The sequence below is a fragment of the Oenanthe melanoleuca genome, chromosome 4 (genome assembly GCF_029582105.1).
Source record: "Oenanthe melanoleuca isolate GR-GAL-2019-014 chromosome 4, OMel1.0, whole genome shotgun sequence".
NCBI classification, from domain to species: domain Eukaryota; kingdom Metazoa; phylum Chordata; class Aves; order Passeriformes; family Muscicapidae; genus Oenanthe; species Oenanthe melanoleuca.
In genome coordinates this window covers 45,729,130-45,748,869 of record NC_079337.1, presented here as the reverse complement: position 1 = coordinate 45,748,869, position 19,740 = coordinate 45,729,130, and the positions used below count along the sequence as shown (strand labels likewise).

Here is a 19,740-nt window from a genome sequence, read left to right as displayed (position 1 = left end):
GTCACAATCTAAAGGGGAATAAACTGTGGTTAATTTACTCCCTGCTGCAAGGGATCCTTCAAGGCTGAAAAAGACATTCTTACCCAGAGAAGTCCTGGCAGGAACTGCATCCTTATTGATCCAAAATGACACCCATGAAAGAACAACTGTGAGTATACAAGGAATGTATGTCTGAATAGTGAAATATCCCATACGTCTGCTGAGATCAAAGAATATTGTCATAATAATATAATCACCTAAAAATTAAAAAAAAAGAAGAAGAAAAAACATTTATATGACTTCTAATATGGTTTTCAGTTGTATCTTCATCTGTTAGTCTTGATCTAAATAGATATTGCACAAAATAAAACTTAACACTTTTCCTTACCAGACAAGGTATGGGAAATTTCAGTTGTATTTCGTAGCCCTACAAATGCAAACTGATACAATCTCCAGTACTTTGGATCTGCCACTTCAACAGAGGTTTTCTTCCATTTGTATTCAATTTCATTTCTGGGATAGCCATCTAGAATAAAACAAAACAAATCAAACATTCAGCCATTGAATGTACCAAAGCATGTTATCTGATCTCTGAAGTTACTTATAAACTAAACCAGGGCTATACATAAAGTGGATCTGAGACCTGATACACTTAAAATTGAACCACAAAATATATGGTTTTAAGCCTAGGTAAATGTTAGATCAATCAAAAACTGTGCAAATATAAATGTTTAGAAAATATCTACATGGAATTCTGAAACTCCAGTAATAAAAAACTGGCTCAGAATCATCACTATTAAAACATAAACGTCATTACATTATCATTAAATTATCAGAAAGAGCTTAAAAGTACAGACACTTAATAGGAGATAATTTGATGGTTTAGGGATGATCTCCTGAAAGGAGGCTGTAATAAAATGGGAGTTGGCCTCTTCTCCTATGCAGCCAGCAACAGGATGAGAGGACAGGGGAGGTTCAAGATGAATACCAGGAAGAATTTCTTCACTGAAAGGTTGTGAAACATTGGAACAGGCTGCTCAAGGAGTCCCCATCCCTGGAGGTGCTCAAGAAACGACTGGACGTGGCACTTTGTGCTGTGGTTTAGTTGAGAAGTTGGTGTTCAGTCCTAGGCTGAACTTGGTGATCCTGGAGTTTTTCTCCAACCTTAATGACTCTGTGATTACAATAGCAGAATTCCCTAGGATTTTTTTTAACATAGCTTGCATTAAAAAAATGCAACCTGAAGGTTCATATAAAGTAAGTCCCACTCAAAAGAAAAGGCATTCAGCATTTACAGGAGCAGGTTGAAGAAGATATATCTTATTTTTTTTTTTTTTTTTAAGTATACCATATTGAACTAATTCAAATCTGTCAAGTCTTGCAGGAATAAGAAAATAAAGTTTTTTCATTTCCATTAACTGGAATAGGCATTGTATTAGACTCCTAAGTAATAACATTATCTTTAAAGTTGCAAAAAATGCATGTGATTCAACTCGTACATTAGTGTATTAAATGCAATAAATCTAGTCAAAACATGAATGGTCAGTTCTTTCTTTTGCTGACAGGCTTTAAAAAGTAAACATTTGCTTTCCTGATGCCAAAATTTAAGTAAATTTAAAGCCTGAATGTAAAGAGGACAAAAAAGTGTTTTACTACGTACAGCTTGAAAACTCCAGAGGACAGGAGTGTTCATCCATAGGAAAATTATGAAGCTGAAGATAACATTCAGCATTAATTGTCAACCTAATTAGAAAAGGAAGGGGGAAAAAATAGGTTATACTCAAGACTTCAGATACTTCAGACTACATAGTGAAGAACATTCATAGAAGTAAATTTTGCCAATTAATGGATATTATGAATAGCCTCACATGTATCAGAAAAATAACATCCAGCATTACCACCAAAGAACAAAACTATTATTGCATGCAACTTGAGGGTCTGTGTTGTTTCAATTTTTATTTCAAGCCATTTCAAGCATTTCAATTGATTTGGGGGCCCCTCTACGAGATCTGAAGATAGGGGAAGGAGAGGAGCTTATGACAGCTCATAAAGAAAGTTTTTGTACAACACTTTTATCAAGTCAAATTGCATTTGGCATCATTGTATGTGATGGCTACATAAGTGAAAAATCATGGGGGACATTGGATTTGCTCTGTACTCATGGAAGCAGTTCTAGTACAGACTATTTGGATAGGGAAAAGTAAGCAATGTTCCTACTTATTTAATGTCTAAGGCATTCAAATAATTCACAACTTATAAACATTTTAGAACTGGTTTAGGACTCAATTTTCTGAACAAAATCACTTTCTGCTTTTGAAAATGCTATCACAGATTTCCAAGCAATAAGTGCGAAACCCAGTTCTGCTACCTTTCACTAGTAAGCCAAAGTAAGGGGCCAGACTCCAAACTGACTTCTTTGCATTTAAAACACCTCCTCCTTTGTTGGCAACACTGTGTAGAAAGTCAGAATGTCTTCTAAAACCCACTTTGAAAATTGACACAATGCTCTCATATTTGAGTGCGTGCAATGCTTATATATTAGACAAGAAGGGATGGGAAAAGACTGTGGGACATGCTGCCAGATAGGTCTTTAAGCCTTTGAACAAAGTATTTACACTAACTGCCACTATGACCTGACCAAAGTTTTATAAGGAAAAGTGTTTTTCTTACCATACACTGTGGGAGAGAGGGAGAAAGACCCTTCCCCAAACTTTTAAGCAGAGGACTTGCATCCCTATGGACATGCTTTTCAAATTTTTCAACTATGATTTATGCATTTATTGCCTTTACTTTCCATTTTCAATTTTTGGGTAGTTAAACACTCAAATAAAAACAAAACAAGCGGAGCCTTGTGTTAAAGGCACCACAACTAGATCTGGAATCACTGTTGGTGCAATGGAGAGACCATGGGCTGCCCTCAGAGGAGATTCACTAAGGATGATCAACATTTTCACCACGTCTGCTCCCTGAATTACAAAAAAGAGTGCTGGCACAGGGCAGCCCACTAACCTGGAGCATTGTCAGATCATATTATTGTTCCTTCAATAAGCAAGATATTAACCTCTCAATGTTGTTTTACCTTAGGTCAAATTCAGGCCATATCCTCACCCATACAGATGTTTCATGTTGCAGTGCTGGGTGAAAACCTGTTCTGCTGTTCTGTTACCAACTCGTTGCACTTTATTTCTCTTACTCTGATACTGTAATTCTAACCTATTGCTCTGTGAGGGCTCACATGATTTTTTTGCTCATAATTATTTCCTTCTGTTGCTTTGAATCTCTTTAGAAGAAATTTTGCATTCAAAATGAATGGACAATGGAAGGGTAAAGTCCAAGTGTGACTCTACAATTGTTAATTAGAAAAAGAAAAAAAATTAGCATGTCAACAGAAGGGGCTCTCTAGAGGCTTTTATAAACACCAACTGGCATAATAAACCATTTAAAAAGTGCTCTTCAGAGATTTCTGTATGCTCTCAAATGATGCATACTAAGAAAAAATTCAGTGAAGAGAATCCTTGTAAATCATTCTAATTCTTCTTACATTCGATACAGGAGAAATTTATAAGTTTTTCATACAACGTAGACTGCATATGAACACAGCATAAATGATTGAGAAGAAACCAATTAAAAGTGCCACTTTTTGTTTTAAATAGATAAATAAATAAATAAATAAATAAATAAACTTTTAAGAGCAAAATCATATTAATGGCATCCACTGCATGGAATACTTTCTGATCAGCTCCTGGCTTCTTATAAGATTTTTTTGGCATATTTAAAAAATATGACAGAGATGATGTTAAAATACTTTCTTGTAGACTACAGCCTTTCAAGAACTGTTTGAAAAGTGACTAAAAAATCCGTAAAGATAGCCTTAAACTTAAAAGCAGCAGAGGCATCTCCCATTTGCCAAGTAGAATTATCACCAATATGTTTGCTCATGCCTATTTTGGATTAACAGATCTGTTGATTTTAATAGATTGCAAGCATAAAAATGTTAAGAAGTACATGCAGGACTGGGGCCTTAGCTTTAATCAAAATTCTCATAACTTTTATTATTTGAAAAATTTAATATTTTACTTACAGAATTTAGTTTAGTGGAAATTACTATGAAGTATTTAGACCAAAAAAATTTTATCTGCAGTATATTAGTGACAGACCACCATGATGTTTTATACTATACAACATCCTTTTTAAAATCTTGCATGTATCTAAATGAGACCAAAATTTGCTATCCCCTTCAGTTGTCCTTAGGCAATTATCTCTGCATTATATTTCAATACCATGAATTTCATCGTTTTCATGATCAAATGATATTTTTTTATTTTCTTGTTTAATCAACTCCTTGCAAATTCCTTTGGTCCATAACAAAAGAGATGACAGGAATTTGTTTCATATTCATCATTTTCATATTCCTGGTCATAACAGGGTTTTGGTTTTTTTCTACCCAGATAATAAAAACCCACCTTAGAGTGTATAATACTCTTCCATCACTCCAGATTCGAAGCAAGCGATTTGGCGTTGTAATCCAGTGAGCATCAGATTTCCTTGAGTTCCTGAAGAAAGTGTCTGGAATCCAAATTTTTCCAACCATATTGCTGTTAAGCATGAGCACCTTCATTGAGCTGTTAAATTTTAGACGACTGTCATACCAAGTCTGGGCAAAAATTATATCTATAGTGTATTCCTAAAAACAGAGAAACAACCAAAACTATGTTTGTGTTTACCAAAGTCTGCAAGCCAGCTGGTTTTTGACTCATATATAAATCCAAACTTCCTCTATTCTCCTTTGTATGACTGTTTGCCAGCAGCCAGCAGCCAGTGAGCCCAGAATGAGAGACAAAAGATGCCACAGCCTTCTGCCCCTACCTCCTCTCCCCTGACACACACTGATTACTTCAGCAAGAAGACACATGATGGGAGTGCTCACAGTGCAATCACCTCTGGGGGCCCTGGACAGAAAGTTAAGGGAAACCTTAGCACTTCATGGCTAGACTATGTTTGTCAAAACAGATATTCTACATCTTGTAAGAACCAAACAAAGCAAGCTTTCTATGTTTTCCCCCAAACTTTTCAACACACAATTTAATGTTTTTCGAGAAATTTCAGATTATGAAGAATTCATGACTATGTGGAAGTCAAACATGATAGTTTGCAGAACTAGCTGTTACCATCTGCTCTGTATACCTACCAACATGCACACAAAAATTTATATAATCATAATCAAAAAGGAAATTTCCCAAAAGAAATTCCACTTTAGGAAACTCCTGTAATAGAATATCAAATCCCTTTGTAGATTTATGGCCAGAAAAGACAGGTGAAAAACAAAATAAATCAATAAAAGCAAATCCCCCTTTTATGAAGTAATTCTTGACACAGTAAAATTAGAGAGAGATGAGGAATACAGATGCATAAAAGAATTCTGCTTTTTGAAGAATCAAGTCAGCTGCACTTCAGGCAAAGGGGTAAAGCAGCAGCTCTGAATGGGCAGGAGAATGGACAGGAGGGTTGAATGGACAGGAGAAAGTGAGGAAGAGACAGTGTTTGTGCTCTTGCTCGAGCCAAAGAGGTTAGTACTAGTTTATGTGGTCATTAAAAATGCATAGTGCAGCAAATCAACTCTGTCTTAAATAAAAGCTGAAGGCTTCATTGATTGGACTGGATTTTTTGTTCATTTTCCTTTTAAGCAATCACATCAGCCAACTGTACAAGTTAGAGATTCCTCACTAATTTCAGCAAGTGATACCACCCATCCTCAGGAAAGTTTGAGAAATTTGGCACATCACCCTTGAGAAGTACCATGGCAGATATTCCAGGGCTGTCTTAATCTCTTTAATTTTCCCACCTCACCAGATGGGAGAAGTGCAAGTTCAGGAAACAGATATGCTAGAGGGAGGTTTTCTCTTGCTCTGTGATGTATAGCAGATGAATTACCACCTGAACTGTGGTAACTCAGTGTTTTTCAAAGGTTGTGAACAACTAATGCATGAGGCAAACAGTGGAGAGAGAGAGAGAACAAAAAGACTTTAAAAATGCATTTTTAAGGTGACCTTGTTCTAAAGCTCTGCATATTTCTTGAGAGTCACTGCCATCAGAGGAAGATTCTGCAGGTCATAACAAGTCCTTGATCTTTTATTTTTTTTCTGTAAACAGAATTTCAGATACCTGTGAAAACCCTGGTACTGTTTAACCTTAAAATTCAGCTTTCTGTGCTCATCTGTAGTTGTTACAACTGAAAATGAAACTTGCCTTGCTGTAGTATAAAGGAGAGCTCAAGGCAGTTCACAAGAGAAGTGTTTTAATGGGCTTTAATGGAACAGAATGAACAAAGATTTATGCATTGCATTTACAGTACAAAGGAGAGGGAAAAAAAAAGAAATGAGATAAATCAACAGACATGATGAAATGTACAAAAAATTAAGACTGTCTGAGTTTGAAGGTGCTACTCTAAGCAGCTACTTCACAGTAGCACATGCAGCCAAGCAAAAAAACACAGCTTGTCACAGAATATCAACCATCTTAATAAATGAAAATAAAAAAGGAAGATTATTTTGAAGACAAAAAGTAAGGGAATAGCCTCAGCAGACTCAGATATTTGTCTTCTTTTACATTTCTGTATTAAATGTGCAAGTTTGTTTCCTGTTAAACCCAAACAGCAGCACTGCACCAGCTACTAAGAAAATTAGTTCTATCCCAGATGAAACCAGCATGCTATTTATTAGAGGAGTTGTTTAGAAAACTTTTGGAAAAAAAGAAAACACAAAAAACCCCCAAGAACAATTCTTCATGGTGCATTTAAAACTGTTCAAAAATAACCCAGTACACAATAATTTAACATCAAAAAGTTAGTAACTGCTTGTTTCCAAGTGTCTTGCTGAATGTCAAATGAGATCCAAGTGCTGGCCTCTTGTAACACACCTGAAGAGACTTGTCCTCCATCTGTAAGCTCACACTTCTGCTCTCAGAAATATCTCTCTGCCTCTCCCTCTGGAAGCAGCCAACTACAGACATAATCCATAATCCATAATCCATAATCCATAATCCATAATCCATAATCCATAATCCATAATCCATAATCCATAATCCTACCATTCATCCCCCCTGAAAGACATGGTGGGTGGCAGCAGCAGCTCACCCTGTTCAGCAGGGACCCAGAGACAGTGCTCTGATTTCACCCCAGAACACTTATTCCACTTCTACCGTATGCCTTGGTGACATTTCTACATGCTTCTACAACATATCTATTTTTCCTATGCCTCCCTGTGATCTTTTCGAAGGTCCATGTATCCTGAGGTGGCACATATTCTTCACAAAATGCATCTTACATGGGATCACATTTTAAGCCCAAAATATTTCCCACTTCTTTTTAATGAGGGTAAATCTGAGTCTCTAAAATTTGTTAAAAATTGGGTTAAAAATTAACCATATTGTCTTTTCTGAGAGTATTTTATTTCTAAAAGAAGTTTAATAAAAGCCCTATCTTTTTTTTAGAATTGCATAAACCACACAACAACAACAGCAAGATTTATACAATATCCTTTTAGTGCAACAAATCGTTCTAGCCAACTATTCTGCTTTCCTTGTTTTCTTAAAAAATTCAAAATTAACACTTGTCACTTCTACTCGTCTTTCTTGAAACTCACCATTTAATGCCACTTTGCAACCATAAAAATTGGTTTACTACTCTCTCTTTCAAATTAAGCTAATGATGAAATAGCCATGCAGAGTAAAGTGGAATCCATCTATGGCTGTGTTAGTCACAGCCATAGCAGAATGCAATTTTATTAATATTTAGCCTCACAGGGTTCAAGAACAATGGCACATACTGGCTCGTATTTGGCTTTTGATTAAATTGCTGAGTAATTTTTTTTCACAGCTGGCATGAAGTGCCCACCTGCCTAATTATTTACAGATAACTTCAATCCTCCTCCATCTTTTTCCTCTCTAAAAGATGGTAACAAACTCCAAAGGCTGGGAACTAATCAGAGGTTACCATTAAAGGGCCACGCAGGACACAAACTGTGACAATTGACAAACAGATTCATAGCCTGGGTGGAAGAAATTTAATGTATAAATACAATTACTTCAAACAAAGCAGGAACAGCTACTGAAAAGGGACAAATAGAATCCTCAATATGTTTCATTGTCATGAATGCTCAATTACAGTCAGCCTTGAAAACAGGTCAGTGGATTGCTTTGGTTTTTTTGGTTTTTTTACAGGAAAGTTGTGAAAGAAAGAGAGTCAGATATCATCTAATACAACTGTTTCTCATTATAAACTGCATCACACAAATTCCAATAGAATGTCAATAAGGACAGGAAAAAATCTAGCAAATAAGAAAAAAAGAATTCTTGGATATTTTTCCTGACAGTCCAACAACTGATCTGATATTCCACAATAAAAGAATTGTGGAGAAGGCCAGTAATAAATAGCAAAATTGCTGGCTGGATTATATTAAATACAACACATTTTGTTTGAGAACAGGAGAAAGTAGTCCAGCCTCATGAGGCCAAACAGAAAATCAAGGAAGAGTCCCAAAACCAAACTCAGAACTAAAAAAATTGTTGCAAGCTATAGACCTACAATGCAGCTAATGACCAGTGAATTTCATAGAAAAATTAGTAAAAACATTTCATTTTTCATTTTCAGTTTTTCTTCCAGATTCAAAATTTTGTATGAAGGGCACCTAAAGGTTCCTCTAAAGGCACATTCTGGAATCTGTTTCATATGGAGCCCCTCAAAGTAGTTCAACTAACAAGTGAACATGACTTCAATTTAGTCAGTTATTTTATCATTCTATTCAGCATTCCAATTCCTTAAACTGGAATTCAATGTCAGTGAGACAGGAAATTTTTTAGAAGAAAAAATTAAGAAGGGGAAACTAAAGAAAGCACTCTACCAGTCTATATGTTTCCACAATAAGAGATGTGATTTAATACCAAATATCAATTTAGTATTCTGATGAAAAGATTTTAAAAACAAAAAAAATCATAGACAAAAGCAGTAAGCACATATTTTGCTAAGAGGTAAGCACAAAATGAAGCATCAAGCATTAGCCAATTTATCTTCATCTTCCCAGGGTGCTGCCAATAAACACTGGTAACCTTTACCTTTTCCCTCACTCAAATTTCTTTTGACATCAATAAGGGGCCATAAAGTAATTTATTAAAATACTTAACCTATCCTTGATGTATAACCACTCTTAGCAAAATGTTGAAAATGTGGCTACTCTCCTTGGTAGGCTACTTTTAAAGCCCTTTAAAGAGATTTTTTGAGCTGATTCAGAGCCAATGATGGTTTCAGAACTTAGTCCCCATGGCTGAGACCAAAGCAAAAAGTAAAGTTGCTTGGTTTAGTAAACCATTTTAGTTTGTTCTCTAAAGCAATCTGAACTAACTGACCTTAGGATGAAACCTAATAGATCCAACAAACCACAGTGCTTCTGACACATACCTGTTTTTACATTAATTTACATTACATTAATGATGCTGCAGCCATGGAAGAGGTGAGGGCTGCAGGAAATGCAGTGAGCAGCAGTGCATAACCTCTGCTTCCAGAGTCTTTTAGTGAGTCAGATTGCTATAATTGAACAGATAATCACACTGGAGGATGCTATGAGAACATATGCACAGGGCAAGTGGAAATATGGCAAATCATATCTACAGAAGGTAAGGGAGTACAGCAAGACCTACATAGTCACAATTCTGAAAAAATCTCACTCTTCACATCATAATGTGGCATCTGTGCTAATCTAGTCCTTATTTTGAACATGCAAATTGACAGATGCAAGCAGCCATATGAATAAAAGGCAAGACTTATTTCAATGTTTTGTAGATTATGAACTATCATTAAAATCTTGCCAGTAGTGAAAAGATTAGCTAGAAAACTAACAAAAGCACTTCAGCAAAATCTATGCTTTTATTTCATCAGCTTAGATTTTGGCCATTTGGAGACCATAAGGAGAGGAAGTAGATAAGTTATATACATAATCTATATACATTCTCATGGTAAAAAGTATGTAAAAAGTTTGGATCTACTTTTCAAAGAAAAATTGAATATTTCAGTCAGTAGCTCTAATGAACAAACATTAAACTCTAGAAAAAGCTAGAGAAGAGAACTCAGAACAAAACAAAACAAAAACCCACAACAACAAAAACCAGGAAAAAAACTGAAACAAAAAACCCCAATCAAACATAAAACACCCACATAAAAATAAAAACAAATCAACCACCAAACATATTTAAATACATATATATCAAAAAACTAGGAATAAATGGATTAAGGATTTGGCTTAGAGATTGTCAATAGTAATTTATCAGCTCCATTGACTGTACTTTCTAAAGTAAGCAGCTACATTTACCTTCCTGTGATTAGAGACACTCTAGCCAAATTAGGAACCACAGCCAGCTTTAACAACAAAGCCATACATTACTCAAGCATACAAGGTTTTGTAGTTTCCCAGCATAATTAAAGGGAATACTTGACTTCAGTATGATGCAACTGTTTTCAAAGCAAGACTAATTGCACAGTTACTGTTTGGTCTTTAATGTACATGGTTTTCCTGCCATGGTTCCAAATCCCAGTATTAACACAGAGATAAGAGGTACAGACAAAAAATTAAATGTATCTTGTCTTAGCTGTGCCAAGGGGCACAACACAGCTGAAGAAGACAGAAAGTGTTTGGAGAGGATTTTAGGGCACAGGAAGTAACAATAAAATGTAAATCAGAGCAGACAAGTAGTCTGGCAGCTTTGTGGTGAAAAGGAAGAGTAAAGTGCTGTTTGGGTTAGCTTTAACACTAGTCAATACCTTTATCTTTTTAATGAAGTGCTATGCAATACTTACAATCACATTACTCTTGATTTAGTTCATCTCAGATCACAACTGAGCTATGCAGGCACTCAATATTGCTTATACAGGATACATAACATCTGCAAGGAGCTTATGACTTGGATTTAACATAAAAGTCAAGATTTGGAAAGCCAACAGGGGCATAATTACAGGTAGCAACTTTAGGACAACACGAGCTTAAATTATTTGTGGTATTTTGTAACCTTCACAGAGGGGAAAAGATGGGAAACAAGCAAAAGGAAAAGTAAGTTTAAACAGGAACAAAATGAGAAACAATGAACTGGCTATGCAGACATTCATAGGAAGTTTCTTTCAAGCATAAAGTGCAGCTTGGGAGAAATTGATATAAAAAGTTGAAAGTATGGGAGCAGAAACTAGCAAGATCTGAGGCAGGAAATGGCCTCTTGAGGGAAAAAAAAAATAACCCACAAAAACAACTAAAAATCGCTGAGGACAGGTTTTGAAGTGCCTTGAAAGTGAAAGGGATCAGTTTATGTGTGAGATCCAATGAAAGAGAAGACAAAAGAAGAACTTGAGCAACAGATAACTCAGTAGAAAAAGTGGAAAATTCTATCTATAGGACATCTCTAGATGATATGAGTGGAGCCAAGCTGCAACTGGAAAGGTTACAGAAATACATTAGAATAACCACAGGAATTTGGACAAGAGTTTTCATGTGACAGCTTAAAAAATAAAGGAATATAAAATCCCTTGCATTCAGAATTTGCAAGAATAAAACTGAGACCCTACTCCTGGTTCTAAGATCCATCACATCATAGAAAGTTTTAGATTTCAATCCTCAATGGCACAGAATAATGATTATTCACAGCAACTGAGAGTGTGTAAGAGGTGAAAAGTTGTAAGTTTTAAAGCTGTGATTCAGCCATATTGAGCTAAGAAAACAACTGTGAACACATATGAGTGACACAAGACAGAATTTAAACTCGACAAAAGGAGACAGAATAGCAGGCAATGGCACAAAAAGGTGGCTGAATTTGTGCATGAAAATTTACAAGGAACTGAGCACAGGAGAAGAGAAGGTGATCATGGAAGATATACTGTGCAAAAGCAACAAAAGAAAACCTTTACGAAATAAATTCACATCAACATTTAAATAGATCAAGTGTTAGGAACACAAGAAACTACAAGACTTTATCACAGCACACTGGCAGACTGACCACAGATAAAAAGAAAGCTTTTTCAGAATTGTTGCCTAGACCTGTTCTCATCCACAGCTCGGCACTCCAGCAATTTCTTTAACACATTACAGAATCACAGATGAGCCCTATGCAACTACAGAGCACTTAGGTCTGAAATCTCAGGTACTTCAGAGGCAGTTTGGTTATTGCTCTGGCTGTGAATGCTATGAGTCTGAGATGAAACAAGCAGGATTCCCAATCCATGTGCTGGCACACTCTACTGAAACCAGGGCAGTGAAGCAAAAATAAACAGGAGTTGTAGTACTAGTAGTACTATTACTATATTGATTATTATCATTAATGTAACCTTGCCAGCTGTGGCTTGAGTGATGCAGTGGTACAATACAAAACCAGTATTTCCCAAAGCATGAACTAATCTAAGATTTAAGAACCAACCACAGCACAAAAAGACTGCACCCTTACATAATAGCATTGCTATTATATGGCACATAGGAATTAGGCCATATTTTACAACTAAGAGCAGAGATTTTCCTAGTGGCTTGTGTGGAACCTTCAGTACCTCTCCTGGCATCATACCTATTAAGGGACAATTGGTAAACTGCACCTGAAAACCAGAAAAAAAAACTGAATGCTGTTTAAAGTTGGGAGTTAAAGTTTAATGTATGTTCTCTTCTTTGTTTTCAGAAGGCTACAGAAACACTTGTCAGTTGTACAGTAACTACATTTTCCCTCACCTCTCACCATTCCCTTCAAATTGATCACAGGAATTTGGACCAACAAGGGAATTGCTATGGTATGAGCAGAATATTGCATGTATTTGGCCAATTCTCCCTGAACAACACAAGCTTAGAGCTATTTTACAATAGCAGCAACCAAACTGCAAGAACCTGATTCATCAATTAAAGCTAATCTTTTTGGAGAATAAAAAAAAGAGAGAGCAACCATGAAATTGTACTTGTGAAGTATTACTCAGTTTCTAGAGATGGTAACAAAAGAAATGCAGAACTTGACTTATGACTTTTGGGGGTTTGACTTTTAAGTATATTCCATTTAAAAAGCCCCACAATGCTGAAGGCTACTGAAAAAATATTTATTCAGCTGCTGTACAGGAACAGGGTCCATCAATCTCAAAGAGTCATCTGAGTCAGCCAATTAGCCATGATCACTTGCAGTGCTGACAGGCTCCACAATGACTGGAATCTATCTTCCCTAATTGAAATAAAAGTGTACCTTGGGAAAAAAAAATATAATTCTAACTTCTCTCAAAGAAGATACTGTGCAATAAGAAACGGGTACTATTCAAAGACATGTTGGTATTTTGTCCTGTTTTATGAACAAATTTATCAGAGAATTCCTGCCATTTGAAAGAGAATTAAACCAATTTGAATAAAGCACATATACTTGACTTTGCAAAACTTTCTCTTGCTTGCACACTGAATCCACACAACCTTTAGGAAACCTCATAAATTCTCAGATATGGGCCAAAGTGCTCCCTCATTATCTTCCTTTCAGTCAGTCTGTATAAATCTCACAGAGACAGTGGTTCTCCTCAAAACAGTCTTCTTCAAAAGTGAAAGCAATTCTAACCTCCAGGATAAGCTTCAGGTACATTTCACAAACCATGACAAGACCTATCAAGCAGTGTTCATCCAGTCCTGAAATATTACTATTATTGCAGCATTTGTGTAGCACTGATGTCTTGTGTATTATTTCTCGTATGGAGCTGTGTTCATTTAGACATACAGCTGTGTAGCAAGCAGACAAGGAGGGAGAGACATTTCCTTTTAGACAATTCCTATTTTGGATTTTTTTCTGTAGTGTTTGTTAAATCCTTAAATCAATGTGACATGTGAAGTCAGTGTTCACACATGTAAATTAACTAGGTATCTGCAGGATCAGGGCCTTGCTGAATCCAGAATCATTGAGTAAAACAATATTTAATATTATTCAAAAGCAGAGCATAAACTAGAATAATGCACAGAAAGTATGTGTATCTTTAAGTACTGGATTTCAGGGTACTTTCAGGTAATGTTTCTTCAGATCATGATTATTTATATTTTAGTGTATTTTGTGTAAATTAAATTGCATTATAAAGTAAGAGTACAAACGTTCAAACCCTCAGTACAAATTTAGTGACCATCAGAATAAGTGCAGTGATGCACCTGGCCACAAAGTATTCTCCATAAGTGAAATAATGTTCAGCAATCTGTACTAGGATGCTGATCCCATTAATACCCAGATACCATGAAAAAATAAAAGTAAAATATCTGCAGCTAGTTAGTGCAATTAGAAAGTGACTTGGAATTTAGAAACTAAAGGATAATTAAAATCCACCACAAGCACATTCTACATAAATTCATAAAAGGTGCAAAATGACAAGAATATTGTATCCTACCAATGTTCAGGCCATGCAGTCTGCCTACCAAAGTAGCATACTGAATACTCTGTAAGTATCTGATTTTCTAAGTGTTTCAGCTCTCTTCTTAAAAATAAGAGTGGTAGGCTTTAAAGTATGGCTTCAACCTCTGATCAGAGTAGCATTCAATGGTTAGTAAGCAAAGAGTATGTTACAAAAGCTCTATTATCCATAGCAGAGAAATGCTGGAAAACAACAAGAAAACTGAACTACTCTAGTGAAGTGCAGTCCTAAAAATCTATCCTGGAATTTTCAGATTGGGCCTTCCAACAGCAAGTTCCAATAATAAATACAAAAAGGGAATACAGAGCATCATCTCATTCACAGGAAGGGAAATAAAAAATAGTAGCTGTCAAACACACTAAAATGGAAATGATATCAGAATGCTTCAAAGTGTTAAATCATGATTTAGAAACTCTTTTAAAAGCAAAGAAATTTAAAAACATCATTTTGTTTCTGTAAACCTGTATATTTATATATGCATTTAGTTTTATACAGACAGATATAAACAATCTGGTAGAGCACTTTCTTTTAGTTTTTAGTCAATCAGTCACAATGTCTGTGAATTTCTATAGAAACAATCTGCTTCTTTCTATCTGTTTACTATATGAAACTTGAGTAAATATACATCAAATACAGTGGAAGTATAAACTCATCTCTTTGCTCTTCAGTTTTGACAGAATGATCCAATTCTGTTTCTTACTTAAGGAGCTGCACCTGCATTCCTACTCAAAAAATTCCTCTCATTTGTGGTTTCAGTCTTTTGTTGTCATAAGAGTTTTGATCAAACAGAAATGACAAGAAAAGGTCATCTCTTAGTTAAAGGAAGGCAGAAATGTCTTGGAGGGGTGCCATGCCTCTCCCAGCCAACTGAACTGAGCACTTGAACAGCCCTGTCAAGACACAGGAGCTGTGGTGCTGATGTGGTTCTCCCCTGGAGAGCTTGGGGCATCAGTAGCACAAAATTTTGCATATTTATGAATACACAAGGTTTGAGGGATGAGTACAGGGTAGGCAAAGCTGATGAGGCCAACAGGTAGCATGGATCATATATCAGACTCTACTGCTAGTATTACCACCAAACAATGGTGGCTTTTCATCTTGGCCCTAGTTTGGAAATTTGGAAAGTAAAAGCCTATTCTATTTATATAGTGTTCGACTTACAGTAGAAATAGGCTCTGGTTATCCACTGTATATCTAAACTCTGTAAAGAAATCCCTAGAGCACTGCAGAGCTACTGAGGATCAAGATATTGATCATAAAAATGCATTTAGAATCAACAAATCATCAAGGCTGGAAGAGAGCTGTAAGGTCATCAGGTTTGACCACCAAGCCAGAACAGTAGCTCCTAAACCAGTGCACCACATCACCCAGCATCTGATCCAGACACTCCTAAACACCTCCAGGTGACTGCTGAGGGTGATTCCACAACATCCACAGGCAACCTATTCCACTGCCTGACCATCCAAACAGTGAAAAAAATGTTTTCAATATCCAATCTAACTATCACTGTCTCAGCTTGAGGCCAGTTCCTCTTGTCCTGTCACTGTAGGCACAGTAGAAGAGACTGGGCTCCACCTCACTAGAACCTCCTCTCAGGGAGTTTTACAGAGTGATGAGATCCCCCCTGAGCCAAGAGTGAACAAACCCAGTTCCAGCTGTTCTTCCTAAGACATGTTTTCTAGATCTTTCATCAGCCTCACTGCACTTTGCTGGCCATGCTCCAGCACTTCAATGTCCCTTTTAAAGTGAGGCAGCCAGAACTGCAGCACTCAAGTTGCAGCCCCAGCAGTGCTGAGCACAGGGGACAATCCCTGCCCAGTCCTGCTGGCCACACTACTGCTGGCACAGGCAGCAGGCACACTCTGGCTGGTGCTCAGCTGCTTCTGACCAGCCCCCCAAGTCTCTTTCTGCAGAACAGCTCCCAAACCATGCTTCCCCCAGCCTGTAGCACTCCCTGGGGTTGTTGTGACCCAAGGGCAGGACCCAGCACTTTGCCTGACTGAACTTTCTGCAGCTGTCCTTGGCCAATTGGTCAAGTTTGTCCAAGTCTCCCTGCAGACCCTTCCTACCCTTGATCAGATGAACAACCCCACTCAGCTTAGTGGCATCTGCAAATTTACTGAGGGTGCTCTTGATCCCCTCATCCAAATGATAAATAAAGGTAGAATTCTCCCCAGTAGTGAGTCCTGGGGAACATTGCTAGCAACTGGCCACCAGCTGAACTGAGCTCCATGAACCACAACTCTCTGGGACCAGCCAGCCAGCCATTCCAGAGTCCACCCACCCAAGCTATCAGCTGCCAGTTTTTCCAGAAGGATGCTGTGGGAGGTGGAGTCAAATATTTTACTGAAGTCTAGAGAGAGCAGAGCCTTTCCCTTGTCTACTAAGCTAATCAGTTTGTCATAGAAGGAGATCAGGTTGGTCAAGCTGGACCTTATTTTCACAAGTCCATGTTGGCTGGACTTGATACTCTGGTAGTCCAAAATGTGCATTCAGCTGCATTTTACATGGTTGCTGCATAATGCATAGCACAGGTTAGCTCCAAAAGACAGATTTAAAAATCTTTAGAATTAGTATTATTAAAAACTCTACCGATCCAACACTTGTTTAAAGTGTTAACTCAGGATGCAGAGGCCTGAAGAGATCACAAGCTCTAGGAAAATGTTTCTTGATCATGGGGTGACTACAGAATCTAAAACTTTGTTTAGATCTTGATAAATAGTAAAAGCCAAAATACAATAGCCTTCAAAAACAAACTCCAATGAATGTCATGCATAGACCTCAATTATAAAAGTGGAAGTTTTTCAAATAGCAAGAGGAAAATAGACAATTAAAAAACCAAATCTGTTTCCTCTCATAGTATGTGCTCTCTCAAGCTTTCAGACAAACATACTCCTTTGATATGCTGCTTCAGCATTACTGACAGAAAAAATACCCTCTACATCATGTCATGTTGTATCCAAACTTGATAGTCAAAGAACATAATTTACTAGAGTGAATTAATGTATCTGGAAAATGAGTAATGCAATGGAGATTGGAAATCACAGAAAACATATTCTCTTATTAAGTGATCAAATTAGGGGTTAAGGACAGCCCTTGAAATGGAAAAAAAATTTTGGATTATTGGTTAAAAATCTCAAACAATATTGATTCCAGGGAAAGTGCCTTCCTAATGAAATCAACAGTTCACATAAAAGGAGCTTACAGGGTAAAATTTGGTATTATGTATTTTGCTGAGAATGTTGTTTCCCATAATAAAAACCTTTTTTTTTTTTTTTTTTGAAACCTTAATCAAATTTTTTTCAAGTAAATGGTTTTACTTATTTTTACAGAGGTTTGATCTCTGTACTGAGTTTAGATGCTCATACAAGCTATGTTCTTGGAGTGCAAGTCCAGTGAAACCAATTGCCCCTTTATGAAGGCCACAGTAGGTTTAGACTGTGATTTAAATTGCTAAGTAGTTTTCTGTCCATTTTTAAAAAGCATAGGATAGTTTTTAAACTTCTGTATCTTAGTAATATTTACCTTATTACCCTTTGGTGGCGTGCTTCATATTTTTTTTTCTTTAAAGTAAAATCAGAAGGTTGGAGAGAAATATCCATTATTAACTATTAGGATCCCACTCTCCAGTGAAGGAATTTGCCTTTTCAGTAGGATTCCAATCCTTACCTTGGACTATAAGGCAGCATGACTGGCTTTTACTAGCAGCATGGCAAGGACATCACCACCAGCCCTAGGACAGCTCTAGCACACATGGAGAAACCTCTAAACAACTGGCATGCAACAATTCCATGGCTGGTGGTCCCAGGCCCTGGGCTGAGTAAGCAGAAGGAGCTGTGGGCACATGAGAGGTCATGGTTCATGGCTGAACCATAGCTGGATGTCTGCCCAGTGGCTCCAGGGACAAGAGGAGGGCATGGGAGATGGGGCAGGGGTATTCTGCAGAGCCAGACATGTGCTGGCTCTTTAAAACTAGAAAACTTTTAGTTTTCCAGCTTCATGTAAGCATTTCTCATGTTCAGTTCCAGTGTGTGCAATACCTACTGGCCACAGGCTGGGGAGCTTACAGAGGTTACTGGAAAAAGGAGTCTCTACCACTTGCTAGATCCCCATTAAACATCCTCACAGTTTGCTTCCACAGTAAGTTCCTTCAGAAGAGGATTGGACAGAGAGAAGCAAAAGAGAAAAGACTGCAGCAGGGAGACAGACAAAAACAGAGACACCACTTACACCAGACATGGAAGCTGGAAAATGTTCCCCACTCAGCCACTCTTATGATCTATCACACATTTCATTATGTACAGTCCTGGCCTGAGACTTGAGTTCCCTTCCACAGCCCCAGGGAATGACAGCCCTAAGCTGGTTAGACCATTATGCTGGAATGAATAGCCTGTATCTTTTTCCACAGGATCTAAGTACCACTGGTTTTTCTTGCTTGGCTTCCTCTCACTGAAAGTCACTGTTCTCCACCCCCACATGATGACATACATCTAAACCACAAGATCCTTAATAATAACTGAGAATTACTGCACTCTCAGAAAAATGCTGAGAAGCCCCCTGCACTGGCATGCTCCAGCCTCTGAACAAACTCTTCTCTGCCATGTAAATTCAATGCTGTCAGCAATTTTGTGGGGAGGAAGTAAAGGAGGTAAACTCAGAACTACCTGAGGGCAAGTCCCCATCTTAGTCCTGGTCAGAAGCCATTCCAAAAGGCCATTCTAAAGCCTCCACCATTTTATACAACACATAATCTAAGAGAACTAAGAAAACATCACATCCTCAGCTTCCTCATAAGTGCTGTTACTTCAGTGTTGGTACTAAACAGATAGGTCAGATCTCAACAGGTGTACCACAAACTAGGAGAGATGCATTTCTTAGCTTCTGAAAAGGACAGAAAACTAAATAGAAAAAGAAGGACAAAAGAGTTAATTTCAAATTTTGCTTTCTACGAATTTGAAGAAAAACCGAACAAGCAATAGATCACTTCATTGAAAATAGTTTTGTTCACGACTGCTGTGTCAATTGTTATTTTTCTTAGGCTCTGAAGAGTAGTTCCAAGAAATCAAACTGGGCCAGAGATAAATCAGGTATATACAAAGATTGTGGAAATGTTCAATGCAAACTAAAAAAAAGGACCTGATACAATGTACTCAATGTGACCTCACAGTTTTAAAATAAAAACTGTATTTTTAAAATTACAACAATTTCAAACACAGAGACTAAATGCAGCTCTGAAATAACATAAATAACAGCATAAGAATACACTAAAATAAATAAACTTATTTCAATGGGATAATAATTATTTCACAATATTAACCCATAGCAACATGCAG

General features: G+C 37.1%; 1 protein-coding gene across 1 annotated transcript in view; it reads right to left on the bottom strand.

The window, feature by feature from the left end:
• The window catches only part of GABRG1 (gamma-aminobutyric acid type A receptor subunit gamma1), a 55,323-nt gene that overhangs the window by 10,853 nt on the left and 24,730 nt on the right, over positions 1 to 19,740 (bottom strand). Inside the window, exons 4-7 of the mRNA XM_056489783.1 lie at positions 4,443 to 4,663; positions 1,640 to 1,722; positions 368 to 505; positions 84 to 236 (exon numbers count right to left, since the gene is read on the bottom strand). Of these exons, the coding sequence (XP_056345758.1) occupies positions 84 to 236; positions 368 to 505; positions 1,640 to 1,722; positions 4,443 to 4,663 (595 nt within the window). The remainder of the gene's footprint in view (positions 1 to 83; positions 237 to 367; positions 506 to 1,639; positions 1,723 to 4,442; positions 4,664 to 19,740) is intronic.